The sequence below is a fragment of the Artemia sp. Qi Xiang Cuo genome, chromosome 11, assembly GCF_049724085.1.
Source record: "Artemia sp. Qi Xiang Cuo chromosome 11, ASM4972408v1, whole genome shotgun sequence".
Lineage (NCBI taxonomy): Eukaryota > Metazoa > Arthropoda > Branchiopoda > Anostraca > Artemiidae > Artemia > Artemia sp. Qi Xiang Cuo.
Genome location: NC_142804.1, coordinates 32,404,503 through 32,420,965, shown reverse-complemented (window position 1 = coordinate 32,420,965; position 16,463 = coordinate 32,404,503). Strand labels below are relative to the sequence as shown.

General features: G+C 36.9%; 1 protein-coding gene across 4 annotated transcripts in view; it reads left to right on the top strand.

Moving 5' to 3' along the window:
• The window catches only part of Ca-beta (Calcium channel protein beta subunit), a 295,614-nt gene that overhangs the window by 179,949 nt on the left and 99,202 nt on the right, over nucleotides 1-16,463 (top strand). For all 4 annotated transcript variants that reach the window (XM_089096699.1, XM_089096702.1, XM_089096700.1 and 1 more), the window contains one exon: nucleotides 15,758-16,137. In XM_089096699.1, coding sequence (XP_088952825.1) covers nucleotides 15,758-16,137 — 380 coding nt within the window. The remainder of the gene's footprint in view (nucleotides 1-15,757; nucleotides 16,138-16,463) is intronic.

The window sequence follows — 16,463 nt, the reverse complement described above, 5'->3', positions numbered from 1 at the left end:
ATTAAATGAGTCCTTTTTGAAGTTTCTATAACAAAGCTCTCTTTAAATACCTCGCATGTACACAGTGCGTAACGTACAACAATTGTCTCTGCCTTTGTGGGGGAGTGTTCTTCTTGAAAAAATAATTTCTATCTAAAAGGCCACTGACTAGAGGGAAATGACTAACTCAAAATGTTCATTGGATGTGTTTGGGAAAATGTTGGGAATGGAAGGGGTGTTAAATGCCTTCCAATCACTTTTGACCCTTAAAAAGGGTACTAGATCTCTCGATTTCTAATCGAAGGAGCCCCCTTTGAAGTTTTTACGACGACCCCTTCTATATGAAGTGCCTCTGGGAAAACAATAATAATAATAAATAAATAATGAAACATTGGAGCCGTATGGCCTTTACGCTAAATAAGATAGTGGGTATTGATTAAATGTAATTTTCTAAATAAAAAAACAAATCATTGAAAAAAAATAGGACTTAGTGCTTTTTATAATTAATTAAAAAAAACTTTCCGAAAAAATAAGTTTTTCAAATAAAAGTAAAGGCCATTTTAAACTTAAGCTCAGGATCTAAAAATACATTTAAAAATCAAAATTCAACACGACCATAAATCCCTATTAAAGAATAAATGAAACCGAACACGAACAGAAATTAAATAAACAATCATAGCGAAAACATACGGCAAGTAATGATATAAATGAATAAATAGATCTTAAAGCGATCAATGCTTAGATTGAACATGAAAATCAAGATTAGGCCTAAGACGAAAAAAAATATGTTCCTAATGAAATACAAATGACACTTAAAACTAAGAGAAATTAAATAAAAAATCAATGCAAACAAACATACATTTGGTATTTATATAAATTAATAAATAAATCTTAAAACGAGTGAAACTTAAATTGAATATGCAAATTAAGCTTGAAACAAACAAAAATCACCACAAACATGAGTTTGGGTATGACCTCCTTCTCTCATTGTAAAAGTCTAAAACCTACTGCGTCATTGGCACTTTGCTGAAAACCAATTTTGTGATAAATATTTTTTTTTGTACTTATCTCCGAAAATAAACATTAAAATTATGGTAACATTTTGAACTGATGAGCTTTCAGCAATTAATATCATTATACATCAAATATTCAGTTTCGTTTATTAGCTCTTTTTAAAGTTGTTAAAGACGAATATAGTTTCCCTACAAACAAGTGATTGGATACTGCCTCATTTCCTAACTGTAAATAAAAACCAAAAAACTGTAAAAATAAAAAGCGCTTAACTAAAAACGGATTATATTACGAATATTTTCTTTTCCAGTTCTTACAGCATTGAAAATAAAAACACAATTACTGCGAAAAAAATTCTTGAACTGATGAATCTTTCAACAATTAATATCATTATGCATAAAATATTCAATTTGATGTTGTTTATACTTTTCAAGACTGTTCAAGACGCATATAGTTTTCATCAAAGCACCAATGATGCAGTAAGTCTTAGACTTTTACAGTAAGAGAAGGAGGTCATATGCGAACTCTAGTTTTTGGGGATTTTTGTGTGTTTCAAGCTCAATTCGCATATTAAATTTGATTTTCATTCGTTTTAAGATATACTTATTAATTTAAATTAATATCTAATGTTTTTTTGTTCGAATTGATTGTTTATTTAATTTCTGTTCGTTTTAAGTTTCATTTGTACTTCAATAGGAAAATATTTTTTTCGTCTTAAGCTTGATTTTCATATTCAATCTAAGCATTACTCGATTTAAGGTCTCTTTATTCATTTATATGATAACTTGTTGTATGTTTTTGCTATGATTGTTTATTTAATTTCTATTCATTTTAGGTTTCATTTATTCTTTAATAGTAATTTCTGGTCGTTTTGAGTTTGAATTTTAAAAGGTATATGTATCTGCTGAGCCTAAGTTTAAAATGGCCTTTACTTTTCTTTGAAAAAACTTATTTTTTCGGAAAGTTTTTTTTTAATTAATTTTTGTTCGTTTTTGATTGCAAAAAAATTCAAATTTTTAAAAGTTCCTTATTTCAAAATCGAACCTTAAAAAAAAAAAAAATCTAATATTCATCAAAATATCAAAACTGATATCAAAGTAACAATATCAAAATGAAAAAATTGTGTTTGTGTCAACCTCGGAGTTTTTATTATCTGATGTTTGATCTATTTTTAACAAAATTGCTATCTCACAATTTTATCGGATGGGCTTGGGGAAAAAGGGCGTGGGGGGACTAGGTTAAGCTTCGGTCTCTTTTGACTCTTTAAAAGTGAACTAGAACTTTCTGTTTTGAATCAAATAAGCCCTTCTGAAGTTTATACGAGTATCCCTTCTATAAAAACCATATAAATCCCCAGAGTAGGCCTATAACTAATAATGCCTGTCCCTTGACTCTGGGAGGTTGTGTCAACCCTGGAGCTTTAGTATCTGATGGTTGAACTATTTTTAACAAAATGGTCACCTGAAATTTTTATCTGATGGGTTTATCCATCCGATACGCCAAAAGACGTGGAGGGCGGGAGGGGCTAGTTGCCGTCCGATCTTTTTCACTCTGAGAAAATGAACTACAACTTTTAATTTCTATTGAAATGAACCCTCTCTGAAGTTTATACGAGTATACCATCCATAAGAACCGTATATGCCCCGAGAGCAACACTTACAACGCCTGCCCTAGCCCTGGAGGGGGGTTGTGTCGACACAGGAGTTTTTCTTATCTGACCTTTGAACTATTTTTAACGAAATGACCGTACGTAAAGCAGTTTTCCTATATGATCTTTGATCTATTTTTAATAAACTGGCTATCTCACATTCATTATCACACTCATTTGGGGGGAAAAGCGCTTGGGGGGCTAACTAGTGTTTTATCGATTTTGACTCTAATAAGGGTTGTATTTCACTATCCAATCAACTGAGATCTCTCTAGAATTTACACGAGCAGCTACTTAGTACGAACCATATATACCCAGGGCATAACTTACAACGCCTGTCCCGGGCCCTGGGGGGTTGTGACGACACCTGACTTCTTGTTATCTGACTTTTGAGAAATTTTTAACTTAATGCCTATCTCAAAATTCTCATTTGATGCATTTGGGGAAAAGGGGCGTGGGGTGCTAGTTACCTTCCAATATCTTTTGACTCGAAAAAATGAACTAGAACTTTCAATTTCCAATCAAATGAGCCATCTCTGAATTTGTTACGAGCGTCCCTTCTATAAGAACAATAGATTCTCCCATTACACAACTTACAACACCTGCCCTCGGGCCCTGAGGGGCTGTGTCGACCCCTGAGTTTTCTTTATATGGTCTTTGAACTATTTACGAAAAGCTATCTCAAAGTTCTTATCGGATGGGTTTGAGGAAAAAAGGGCGTGGAGGGGGGGGGGGGCTAGGTACCCTCCAATCTTTTTTGAATCTTAAAAATTTAACTAGAACTTTCAATTTACAATCAAATTATACCTCTTTGAATTTAATACAAGCTTCCCTTCCATAAGACCTAAATATGCCCCCAGGGCATAACTTATAACGCCTGCCCTTGGGCCCTGGTGGGTTGTGTCAACACCGGAATTTTTGTTATATAATCTTTGAACTATTTTTAACAAAATAGCTATCTTAAAATTTTTATTGGATGCATTTGGTAAAATAGGGTTTAGGGGGGGGGTGAAGCTGGTTACCCTCCAATATCTTTTGACGCTTAAAAGTGAACTAGAACTTTAAATTTCCAATCAAATGAGCCCTCAATGAAGTTTATACGACAATGTTATCTATACAGAACCTTATATGCTCCCAGGGCATAACTTACAACACTTGCCCTGAGGGCTGTGGGGGAGTTGTGATCCTCAAATACCAAATTTCCAGAACTTAAAACTATGTTTAATAAAAAAGTTGTCTCAAAATTTTGATTGGATGTGTTTGGGGAAAAGGTGGGCGTGAGAGAGGGGTTAGTTGCCCTCAAGTCACTTTCGACTATTAAAAAGGGACTAGCCCTTTCAATTTCCAATCGAATGAGCCTTTTTTGAAGTTTCTACGACAACGCCTTCTATAAAAACCTTATATACCCCCAGGGTATAACTTAAAACTCTTGCCCTACGGGTTGTGGGGGAGTGTCCTCCTCAAAAACATATTTTCTATCTGAATATCAACTACGCTGAACAAAATGGCTATCTCAACATTTTGATTGGATGTGTTTTGGGGAATTATGGGCGTTGGGGGGGGGGGGCTAGTTAACCTCCAATCACTTTCGACTATTAAGAAGGCACTAGCCCTTTGAATTTCAAATAGAATGAGCCTTTTTTGAAGTTTCTACGACAAGGCCTTCTATAAAAACCTTATATGCCCCCAGGGCATAATTTAAAACCCTTGCTCTGAGGGTTGTGGGGGATTGTCCTCCTCAAAAACGTATTTTCTATCTGGAAATCCACTACGCTGAATAAAATGGCTATGTCAAAATTTTCATTGGACGTATTTGGGGGAAAGATGGGCGTGGAGGGGGGGGGGGCTAGTTGCCCTCCAATCACTGTTGACTATTCAAAGGGAACTAGCCCTTTGAATTTCCAATCGAATGAGCATTTTTTGAAGTTTCTACGACAATGCCTTCTATAAAAACCTTATATGCCCCCGGGGCATAACTTAAAACTCTTGCCCTGAGGGTTGTGGGGGAGTTTCCTCCTCGAAAATACATTTTTTATCTGGAAATCAACTACTCTGAACAAAATGGCTATCTCAAAATTTTGATTGGATGTGTTTGGGGAAATTATAGGCGTGGGGGGGCTAGATGCCCTCCAATCACTTTCGACTATTAAAAACGGCACTGGCCTTTTGAATTTCCAATCGAATGAGCCTTTTTTGAAGTTTCTACGACAACGCCTTCTATAAAAACCTTATATGCCCCCAAGGCAAAACTTAAAACTCTTGCCCTGAGGGTTGTGGGGGACTGCCCTCCTGAAAAATATATTTTCTAGATGGAAAAACTACACTGAACAAAATGGCTATCTCAAAATTTTGATTGGATGTGTTTGGGGAAATGATGGGCGGGGGGAGGGGGGCTAGTTGCTCTACAATCACTTTCGACTATTAAAAAGGGCACTAGACCTTTGAATTTCTAATCAAATGAGCCTTTTTTGAAGCTTCTACGACAAAGCATTTTATAAAAACCTTATATGCCCCCAGGCAATAACTTAAACCCTTGCCCTGAGGATTGTGGGGGATTGTCCTCCTCAAAAACATATTTTTTATCTGGAAATCAACTACTCTGAACAAAATGGCTATTTCAAAATTTTGATTGGATGTGTTTTGGGGAATGATGGGCGTGGGGTCTAGTTGCCCTCCAGTCACTTTCGACTGTTAAAAAGAGCACTATCCCTTTGAGTTTCCAATCGAATGAGCCTTTTTTGAAGTTTTTACATCAACGGCTTCTATAAAAACATTATACGCCCCAGGGCACAACTTAAAACCCTGTTGTGGGGGAATGTCCTCCTCCAAAACATATTTTGTATCTGGAAATCAACTACGCTGAACAAAATGGCTATCTCAAAATTTTGATTGGATGTGTTTGGGGGAATGATGGGCGTGGAGGTGGGGGCACTAGTTGCCCTCCGATCACTTTTGACTATTAAAAAGGGCACTAGCCCTTTGAATTTCTAATCGAATGAGCCTTTTTTGAAGTTTCTACCACAAGGCCTTCTATAAGAACCTTATATGCCCCAAGGGCATAATTTAAAACCCTTGCCCTGAGAGTTATGGGGGATTGCCTCAAAAACATATTTTCTATCTGGAAATCAACTACGCTGAACAAAATGGCTATCTCAAAATTTTGATTGGATGTATTTGGGGGAATTATGGGCGTGGGGGGGCTAGTTGCCCTCCAATCACTTTTGATTATTCACAGGGCACTAGCCCTTTGAATTTCCAACCGAATGAGCCTTTTTTGAAGTTTCTATGACGACGCCTTCTATAAAAACCTTATATGCCCACAGGGCATAACATAAAACTCTTGCCCTGAGGGTTGTGGGGGAGTGTGCTCCTCAATAATATATTTTCTAGCTGGAAACAACTACGCTGAACAAAATGGCTATCTCAAACTTTTGATTAGATGTGTTTGGGGGAATGATGGTCGTGTGGGGGCTAGTTGCCCTCCAATCACTTTCGACTATTAGAAAGGGCACTAACCCTTTGAATTTCTAATCAAATGAGCCTGTTTTGAAGTTTCTACGACAACGCCTTCTATAAAAACCTTATATGCCCCCAGGGCATAACTTAAAACCCTTGCCCAGAGGGGTGTGGGGGAGTGTCCTCCTCAAAAACATATTTTCTATCTGGAAATCAACTACGCTGAAAAAAATGGCTATCTCAAAATTTTCATTGGATGTGTTTGGGGAAATGATGGGCGTGGGGGGGGGGGCTAGTTGCCCTCCAATCACTTTCGACTATTAAAAATGGCACTAGCCCTTTGAATTTCCAATGTAATGAGCCTGTTTTGAAGTTTCTACGACAATGGCTTCTATAAAAAAACCTTATATGCCCCAGGGCATAACTTAAAACTATTGCCCTGATGTTTGTGGGGGAGTGTCCTCCTCAAATATATATTTTCTATCCGGAAATAAACTACGCTGAACAAAATGGCTATCTCAAAATTTTTATTGGATGTGTTTGGGGGAATGACGGGTGTGGGGGGCTAGTTGCCCTCCAACCATTTTCGACTATTAAAAAGGCCACTAGAACTCTCGATTTCCAATCCAATGAGCCCCCTTTGAAGTTTCTACGATGACCCCTTCCATATGAAGTGCCTCTGGGAAAAATAATAATAACAAACATTGGAGCCGTATGACTTTAAGGGGGGGGTTAGTTGCCCTCCAATCACTTTCGACTATTAAAAAGGACACTAGACCTTTGAATTTCCAATCGAATCAGCCTTTTTTGAAGTTTCTACAAAACACTTTCTATAAAAACCTTATATGCCCCCATGGCATAACTTAAAACCCTTGCCCTGAGGGGTTTGGGGGGGTTTGTCATCCTCAAAAACATTTTTTTTATGTTGATATCAACTACGCTGAACAAAATGGCTATCTCAAAATTTTGATTGGATGTATTTGGGGGAATGATGGGCGTAGGGGGGGGGGGGGGCTAGATGCCCTCCAACCACTTTCGACAATTAAAAAGGGCACTAGTCCTTTGAATTTCTAATCGAATGAGCCTCTTTTGAAGTTTCTACGACAACGCCTTCTATAAAAACCTTATACTCCCCCAGGGCATAACTTAAAACCCTTGCCCTGAGGGTTGTAGGGGAGTGTCCTCCTCAAAAATATATTTTCAATTAGGAAATCAACTACGCTGAACAAAATGGCTATCTAAAAATTTTGATTGGATGTGTTCTGGGGAATGATGGGCGTGGGGGGGGGGGGGGCTTGTTTCCCTCAAAACACATTCCAATAATAAAAAGGGCACTACCCCTTTGAATTTCTAATTGAATGAACCTTTTTTGAAGCTTCTACGACAAAGCATTCTATAAAAACCTCATATGCCCCCAGGTCATAACTTAAAATCCTTGCCCTGAGGATTGTGGGGGATTGTCCTCCTCAAAAACATATTTTCTATCCGGAAATCTACTACGCTGAACAAAATGGCTATCTCAACATTTTGATTTGATGTGTATGGCGGAATTATGGGCGTGGGGGGCTAGGTCCCCTCTAAATACTTTTGACTATTAGAAAGGGCACTAGCCCTTCGAGTTTCCAGTCGAATGAGCCTTTTTGAAGTTTTTACGACAACACCTTCTACAAAAACCTTATATGCCCCCAGGGTATAACTCACAACCCTTGCCCTAAGGGTTGTGGGAGAGTGTCCTCCTCAAAAACATATCTTCTATGAGGAAATCAAGTACACTGAAAAAAATGGCTATCTCAAAATTTTGATTGGATGTGTTTGGGGAAATGATGGGTGTTAGGGGGGGGCTAGTTGCCCTCCAATCATTTTCGACTATTAAAAATGGCACTAGCCCTTTGAATTTCCAATCGAATGAGCCTGTTTTGAAGTTTCTACGACAACGCCTTCTATAAAAACCTTGTATGCCCCCAGGGCATAACTTAAAAGTCTTGCCCTGAGGGGAGTGTCATCCTCAAAAATATATTTTCTATATGGAAATCAACTACGCTAAACAAAATGGCTATCTCAAAATTTTTATTGGATGTGTTTGGGGGAGTGAAGGGCGTGGGGGGGGGGGGCTAGTTGCCCTCCAACCACTTTCGACCATTAAAAAGGGCACTAGAACTCTCGATTTCCACGCGATTTCCCCCAGGGCATAACTTAAAACCCTTTTATTTGGATGTGTTTGGGGGAATGATGTGCGTGGGGGGATAGTTGCCCTCCAATCACTTTCGACTATTAAAAAGGGTAATAGGCCTTTGAATTTCTAATCAAAGAGCCTTTTTTGAAGTTTTCACGACAACGCTTTCTATAATAACCTTATATGCCCCCAGGGCATAACTTAAAACCCTTGCCCCGAGGGTTGTGGGGGATTGTCCTCCTCAAAAATATATTTTTCCTCTGGAAATCAACTACGCTGAACAAAATGGCTATCTAAAAATTTTGATTGGATGTGTTAAGGGAAATGATGGGCGTGGGGGGGCTAGTTGCCCTCCAATAACTTTCGACTATTAAAAAGAGCACCAGCCCTTTGACTTTCCAATCCAATGAGCCTGTTTTGAAGTTTCTACGACAACGCCCTCTATAAAAACCTTATATGCAGCCAGGGCATAACTTAAAATTCTTGCCCTGAGGGTTGTGGGGGAGTGTCCTCCTCAAAAATATATTTTCTATCTGGAAATCAACTACGCTGAACAAAATACATATCCCAAAATTTTGGTTGGATATGTTTGGGGGAATGATTGGCGTGGGGGGGGGGCTAGTTTCCTTCCAATCATTTTCGACTATTAAAAAGGGCACTAGAACTTTCAATTTCCAATCGAATGAGCCCTCCTTGAAGCATCTACGACGACCCTTTCCATATGAAGTGCCTCTGGAAAAAAAATAATAATAAAATATTGGAGCCGTATGGCCTTTACTATAGGCAACGCTATAGCGTTGCCTCTGATAGGATTTGTAATATAACTAGATATATTAAATCAGTTGTAGTTTGATGATTGAAGTCGGTTGGGAGTAAGAGAGGGGGGTATCTACCCTGGGAATTGTCTAATGGTTTTAATCTTCACATCTAGTGTATAGTCAAAACTCCAATAATTCTCCAAATTCTCTTATTTGTAATTGAAACATGTAGTAAGCACAGTTAACGTCCTGTTCTTTACGTTTTTGGATTTATGTGCTTCAATATCAAACAGTTTGCAGTAACGAACAGTAAGAATGGAGGAAAATAGTAGCCAAAACTCTAGAAACGGAATTTTGATATCAATCAATATACCATCGGCCAATTATGTTCATTCCAAATATATAAGATTCATTAAGCTTTGTTTTACCCATAAAAGACTAAAAAACTTCAAAAATTTACCTGATTTTTAAAGAGGGAGGAAACACCCACTAAAAGTCAAAGAATTTTAATTGAAAACAAACCATTAAATTTGGCGTATCACAGAACTCTACTGTAGAGGTTTCACGCCCCATCTTCAAAAGTGTCGAATTTTGTTTTATTTGCCAGATGAAAAATCACGGATGTGTGTTATTTTTTTTTGCCCGGGGGCGATCGTATCAAAGCAACGGTCCTAGAACATCAGGAGAGGGCTCATTTGAACGGAAATTAAAATTTTTGGTGTTCCTTTTATTTGAACAAAAATATCTAACGGCTAATAGCCCCCCTCACACCTCCCATTTCCCCCAGAAATTGTTCGATCAAATGTTTGAGATAGCCATTTGGTTTAGCATAGTTGAAAGGTTCCTAAACTATACCTTTAAATTTAACAAGACCCACGCAGACCCTGAGGATAGGTCTGAGGATGGAAGTATGCTCTAAGAGTAATTTGCTGAGGATAATAAGAATAACGTAAGATATATGAACACCAGTTCAATAACCACAAAAACAGATAACGGATGACAAAATGACTGGACTTGTGTAACTTGGGCTATACATTTGCACATCAGGGGTGGGGGGTAAGATTAGGTCTAGTTAGGCTACTTTACTCACCCCCCCCCCCCCCAAATGTGCGAATATATGGCCCAAATTATGTTTTTATAATATAATTATATTATTAAATATAAACTAAAGTATGGTATTTTCATCATATTTTCGCATATTTCATTAGGATTAACATAACGTTACTTCTTGGTTGCGCTCCGTATAATTAACAAGTACCCCTTTCTTTTATTAAAGAAGAAATAAGACCGATGCTTATCGAAATTTGTGAAGGGTGAAATAAGTGTCAAAATTATCGCTGGTGTCCCAGTAGTTATACCGGCTCAACTAGAGTAAAAAGAAAATAGTTTCTATCTTTTTTAGAAAAAACTGAGGTTTTGAATCGAAAAGGAAAAAAAAAAAATTAAAAGCAAATAATTCTATTAGATCACCGATAACCAATTTTCAGTGATCGGGGTATACCAATTCCGGAAAATACACGGAGGAAGCAAGGATTTTGTTATATTCTCTGCATAAAGATGCAAAAAGGCATTTCTCAAAATTTAAAGGGTAATTTTCGCTTTATAAAAAACAAAAGTCAACCTAAAGGTATTCTTCCATTTCTAGGGGGGGGGGTAATATTACTCCCTTCCTGTAGGTGAGCCTGTATAGAATGTGGTAAATATACAAAATAGTTATTAGTTACAATGATAGAGAGTATTAAAATTCTAGTGATTTCTATTCAATAATCTAGTGATTCATGTGCTAATTTTGTGATTTATTTTTCAAGAATCTAGTGATTTTTTTCCACCAGGTGGCAACCCTGCTTGTATCATGTAAGGATTTGGATTAACTGACAAGGCTATAGCTTAAGATTAATATTTAGAAAGTGTTTAATAAAATCCAAAGTTGAATATTCAATAAGCAAATGATTAAATTGGGAATAAAATTTAAGCTTTTTGGTTTCAAAATAACCAAGGGATGTTTTTCTTTCAGGCTGACGTTAAAGGGATAATTTGTTAGCATTTATATTAACAAGAATTATTGTCCTCCATGTTATTTTCATTCTCACGTATCGCTGTAAATTGGAAAATATTGGATAAACTAACTTTACACATTTTTGAAAAGAGCATCTTGCAGCTTAGCTTTTAATTGATTCAGGAATATATTATTTATGTTTTAAAATTAGACATATAATTTAGTGTTTCAAAAATAGATAACACAAATATATAAAATGGCCTTATGAATATAAAACACCAAAAATAACAACAAATATTTAAAACTTTGATTTAATTTATTTCTATTCATTTTCATTTTGGTTTAGCGTGAATTCTTTCAAAAATATTAAAAGACTGATGCAAGATATGATACATATTTAATGTTATTAGCACCTTTATCGTCGTATCGTGAAAGAGACACCTTCAACTCAAGGTAAGAAATTAATTTCCAAGATTTTTATCTATTATTACTACTACTACTACTACTAATTCACTGCAGCAGTAAACCGCCCCAGACTGACCAGCTGCGCACGCTCCTCCTCCATCCCAATCAATTTAAAGCCTCCGTCTTTACACCCTCCCAGGAAGTTCTCATTCCCCTTAAATATTTCCTCACGGCATCCTCCCATCGCATTCGAGGACGACCTGCTTTTCGTTTGGCCTTTGACGGTTGCCCGACAAGGACGACCCTGGGTAACCTGTCATCCTTCATCCACAGAACGTGTCCAAGCCATCTCGACCTTTCTCTCATTAAAGCCCTATAAAGTGAGATTGAACCACGTTTTTCGTACAGCTTACTGTTTGAGATAAGGTCAGTCAATCGGGTACCCAAAACAATCCGCAGGCAATTTCTCTGGAAAACATCTCGCAAATCCTCCTCCGTAATTGCGAGAGGGAATGATTTTTACCATTTCCATACCTCGAAATGATGAGATGGAGAAATAGCCGATTTCTCTGTAATTGGAAAATATTTTAAACAACCCGAAAAATTACACAGACGTAAAAATTTTAGAGGAGTTGCTAGTTTGAAAATGTGGCTACTCTAGCTTTGGAATAATGCATTATAGACAGAATTATCCAAGACCATTTTATTAAACAGTCTAACAGTTCAAGAGCAACAGTTCATTTCAATCTACCAAAAATACCAGACAGAAATACTATTTCTTATATAAACAAGTGTACCAGAAATTCATTTTGGTGTAATATGGGTACAATTTGCAATATTTATTGTTTCACCTATAATAGTCAGGACACAGCAAAGCCTTCCCCCAAATAGAGCTGCAGGGTTAATGCAGCTCCTGGAAAAATAGTTCCTGACAAAATATAGCTACAGGCAAACTAAGGGCACTTGTGTCAGACACAATCATTGCTGCATCCAAAAGGAGACATTGTGGAATGTACATGAAGAAGGAGCAAACGGACGAAAAAGAAACATGGATAAACACTTTTCCCAATCTTTTACCAGGCATCTGATCGAAGAATGGTACAGAATAATGTTTTTGTCTTTGTCTCCTTGTACAGTTTTTTTTTTTTTTTTTTTTTTTTTTTTTTTTTTTTTAAGTACGGAGAACATGTTTCTGCCCTATTTGTATAGTTAATTAAATTGACAGAACAGTTTGACAATTACTTTACTTAGTTATCAAAAAAGGTAATTTTGGGGAGTTTTATTAATTAATGAATTCTCATCTGATTCTGAAGAAAAATAAACTTAAAACATCAAAAATAATAAGAAATAGATTTGCATTGCCTGGTTAAGGTGGTTCTGTAGAAGCCTTGGTTGGCTTCGCGGACAGAAGTGAGGCAACAATGGGGTTTGCTTTCTTCCTCAATGGTCAAACGCTTTATGCCGACCTTACAGAATTTTTTTTTAATGTTTTTCCAAACTAGAAGTTTTTCAAACAGTTCGTGGAAACGAACTGTAAGTAAGGAGCGACCCGGCTCAATGGTAACCGAAACTCTAAAAAACGGAATTTTGATACCAATAGATACATCAAAAGAATCATATTTTAATTCTGACTTCAAATATATAAGCTTCATCAAGTTTAATTTTACCTATCAAAAGCTACGCGCCTGAGAAAATTTGGCTGATTTTCGAAAAAAGGGGGAAAGACCCCCTAAAAATTATAGTACCTTAATGAAAATCACACCATCAAATTCAGCGTATCAGAGAACCCTACTGTATAGGTTTCAAGCACCTATCTGCAAAAATGTGGAATTTTCCATTTTTTGCCAGAAGGAAGGTCACGGATGCGTGTTTATTTGTTTTTTTGTTTTTTTTCCCAGGGGTGGTCACTTCAACCCTATGGTCATAGAATATCGTGGGAGGGCTTAGTCGAAGGGAAATTAAAAGCTCTAGTGCCCTTTTTAAGTGACCAAAAAAAATTGAGGGCAAGTAGGCCCCCTCCCATGCTCATTTGTTTCCCAAAGTCATCTGATCAAAATTTTGAGATAACCATTTTGTTCGGCATGGTCGAAAATATTATAAATATGTCTTTTAGGATGACTTAATCCCTCGAAGCTCCCAGGAGGAGGGCTGAAAGTTATGAACATTACCCGATGTGACATATAGTATTGGTTATTGGGACCCGGCTCAATGGTAACTGAAACTCTAAAAAACGGGATTTTGATACAAATAGATACATCAACAGAATTGGATGTTATTGCTGATTTCAAATATATAAATTTCATCAAGTTTAATCCTACCCATCAAATGTTACGCGCCTGAGACAAATTGGCTGATTTTAGGAAAAAGGGGAAAGACTCCTTAAAAGTAGTAGAACCTTAATGAAATTCACAACATCAGATACAGCGTATCAGAAAACCCTACTGTAGAGGTTTCAAGCTCCTATCTACAAAAATGTGAAATTTTGCATTTTTTGCCAGAAGAAAGATCACGGGTGCGTGTTTATTTTTATTTATTTTTTTTCCCCGGGGGTTCGTATCGACCCACTGGTCCTAGAATATCGTGGGAGGGCTCATTGGAATGGAAATTAAAAGTTCTAGTGCCCTTTTCAAGTGACAAAAAAAAATGGAGGGCAACTAGGCCCCCTCCCACGCTCATTGTTTTCCCACAGTCACCTGATCAAAATTTTGAGATAGCCATTTTGTTCAGCATGTTCGAAGATAGTATAAGTATGTCTTTTTAGATGACTTAATCCCCCGAAGTTCCCGGGAGGAGGGCTGAAAGTTATGAACTTTACCCAATGTTAACATATAGTATTGGTTATTGGGAAGTATACAGTACAGACGTTTTCAGGAGAGATTTTTCCCGGTAGTGGGAGGGGAGTCGGGAAGGGACGTACGCAGGGGGGCCCCCGGGCCCCCCCCCCGAAATCTCACGATTTTTTTCATTTTCCCATAATTTTCTGATTTTTCTCACAGAATAATGGGTTTGAAGGATTTGGCCCCCCGAAACAAATTGCCCCCCCCCCCCGAAACAAATTCCTGCGTACGTGCCTGGGGTCGGGGGTTGTGTAGGAGGATCTTTCCATGAAGGAAGTTTTCAAGGGGAAGGGACATTGCTATGAAGGGGACGCCGGACTTTCCAGCATTATTTAAAAAAAGATCAGAAATTAAATATAAAAAAAACAAGTTTTTCAACTGCAACAGCAGCAACATCGAAACTTTAAACGAACAGAAAAGATTACATATAAGATTGGGTTCAACCCCTAGTCAATGTCTCACTCTTTAAGCCAGAGATGTCTTAGTACTTTAAGGTTATCCATCCTTTCTAATTAATAGCGTTAGTAATTAAGCATTCAGTTTTGAAGAACTGTAACAAAATGTGAACTTTGACCTAATCAGCGTAGCCCTGAATAGGAGTTGAGCCCCCTAATGTACGTATCGAAAATATATGAATATAGAATTTAGTTACATAAATTAATTCGTAAGTTACGTATATTTATTACTAATAAAAACGTTCGTGAATAAAATGAAACAAGTTTCGAGAAAGCCATTTAACCAAATAAAAGTAAATTAATATGAAATTTTTGTTTTAATTATTCATGTACTGTGAGCCAAGATCAAAACCTGCATTCATTCAAAAACGTTCAAAAATTAGATAAAAAAACAAGTTTTTTTAACTGAAAGTAAAGAGCGACATTAAAACTTAAAACGAACAGAAATTATTCCGTATATGAAAGGGTGGGTCCCCTCCTCAACGCCTTGCTCTTTGCGCTGAAGTTTGACTTCCTCACAACTCTATTTTTTTAAACAATAAAAAACTTTCGCGTAAAGAGCAAGGCGTTGAGGAGGGGACAGCCCCTTTCACATACGGAATAATTTCTGTTCTTTTTAAGTTTTAATATCGCTCCTTACTTTCAGTTAAAAAAACTTGTTTTTTTATTTAATCTTTAAATAGAACGAAAAACAAAGAAAAAGATGACATGTTCATTAAACCATAGACTCCAGTTTTATGTATTTCTGTATGTTCTGTTTGGGTTCCATTCCTGCTGAACATAGAATAATGCTGTGCCTCAGATTCCATATGGGAAGATTAATTTTAGTTGGGACCATTTCTTAGAAATTATTACCTTCTCGTAGTCAGTGTTCAAAAATGTTGGATTGAAAATCAGAAAATAGCTATAAGTGCTAATACTTTTTTAATTTTCTTTGACTAATCACTTAATATTTTTGTTTTAATTTGGCTTTTTTCCAATTCCCAATGAGAATTGGGAATAGGTCTTGAAACGTTTATAACTGAATTTTCGTTTTCAGGTGACGATTCCGACTCTGTAGGAAACGGCAAATTTGGAAAATCTAAAGAAAAGAAAAAGACTTTTTTCAAAAAGCAAGAAATCTTACCTCCATACGACGTTGTTCCAAGCATGCGCCCTGTGGTATTAGTTGGACCTTCCCTGAAAGGCTATGAAGTGACAGATATGATGCAAAAAGCTTTGTTTGATTTTTTAAAGCATAGGTTTGAAGGTAAAGTGATTATTACCCGTGTGAGTGCTGATATTTCACTAGCAAAACGTTCTTTATTAAATAACCCAAATAAAAGGGCATTAATGGAAAGAACTGCGTCAAGATCATCCTGTATTGCTGAAGTACAGGCTGAAATTGAAAGGATATTTGAGCTTGCCCGCACTCTTCAGGTAAATTTTTCAACATTCTTTAACCATGAGCGTGTGTATAAATTTAAAAAATACCGTTCTTTCATAGTTTCGGCTGGACCTATAGGAGTTTTTCGATCGCCGATTTACACGAGACCTGAGACAGCTCAATTTTTAGCCAGTTTGTAGAGAGTCCTATTTCGTTCACCATTAGCCAAGATTGTAATTAGTATTTTTGCATCCTCTGCTTTCAACCTACAGCGAACTTTTTCTTATTTGATTGTATACGAGAACTTAGTCACGTACACTACTCCCCATCGAACAATCCTACTGTTACAGGCGGATGAAACTGCACAAAAGTGATTTTC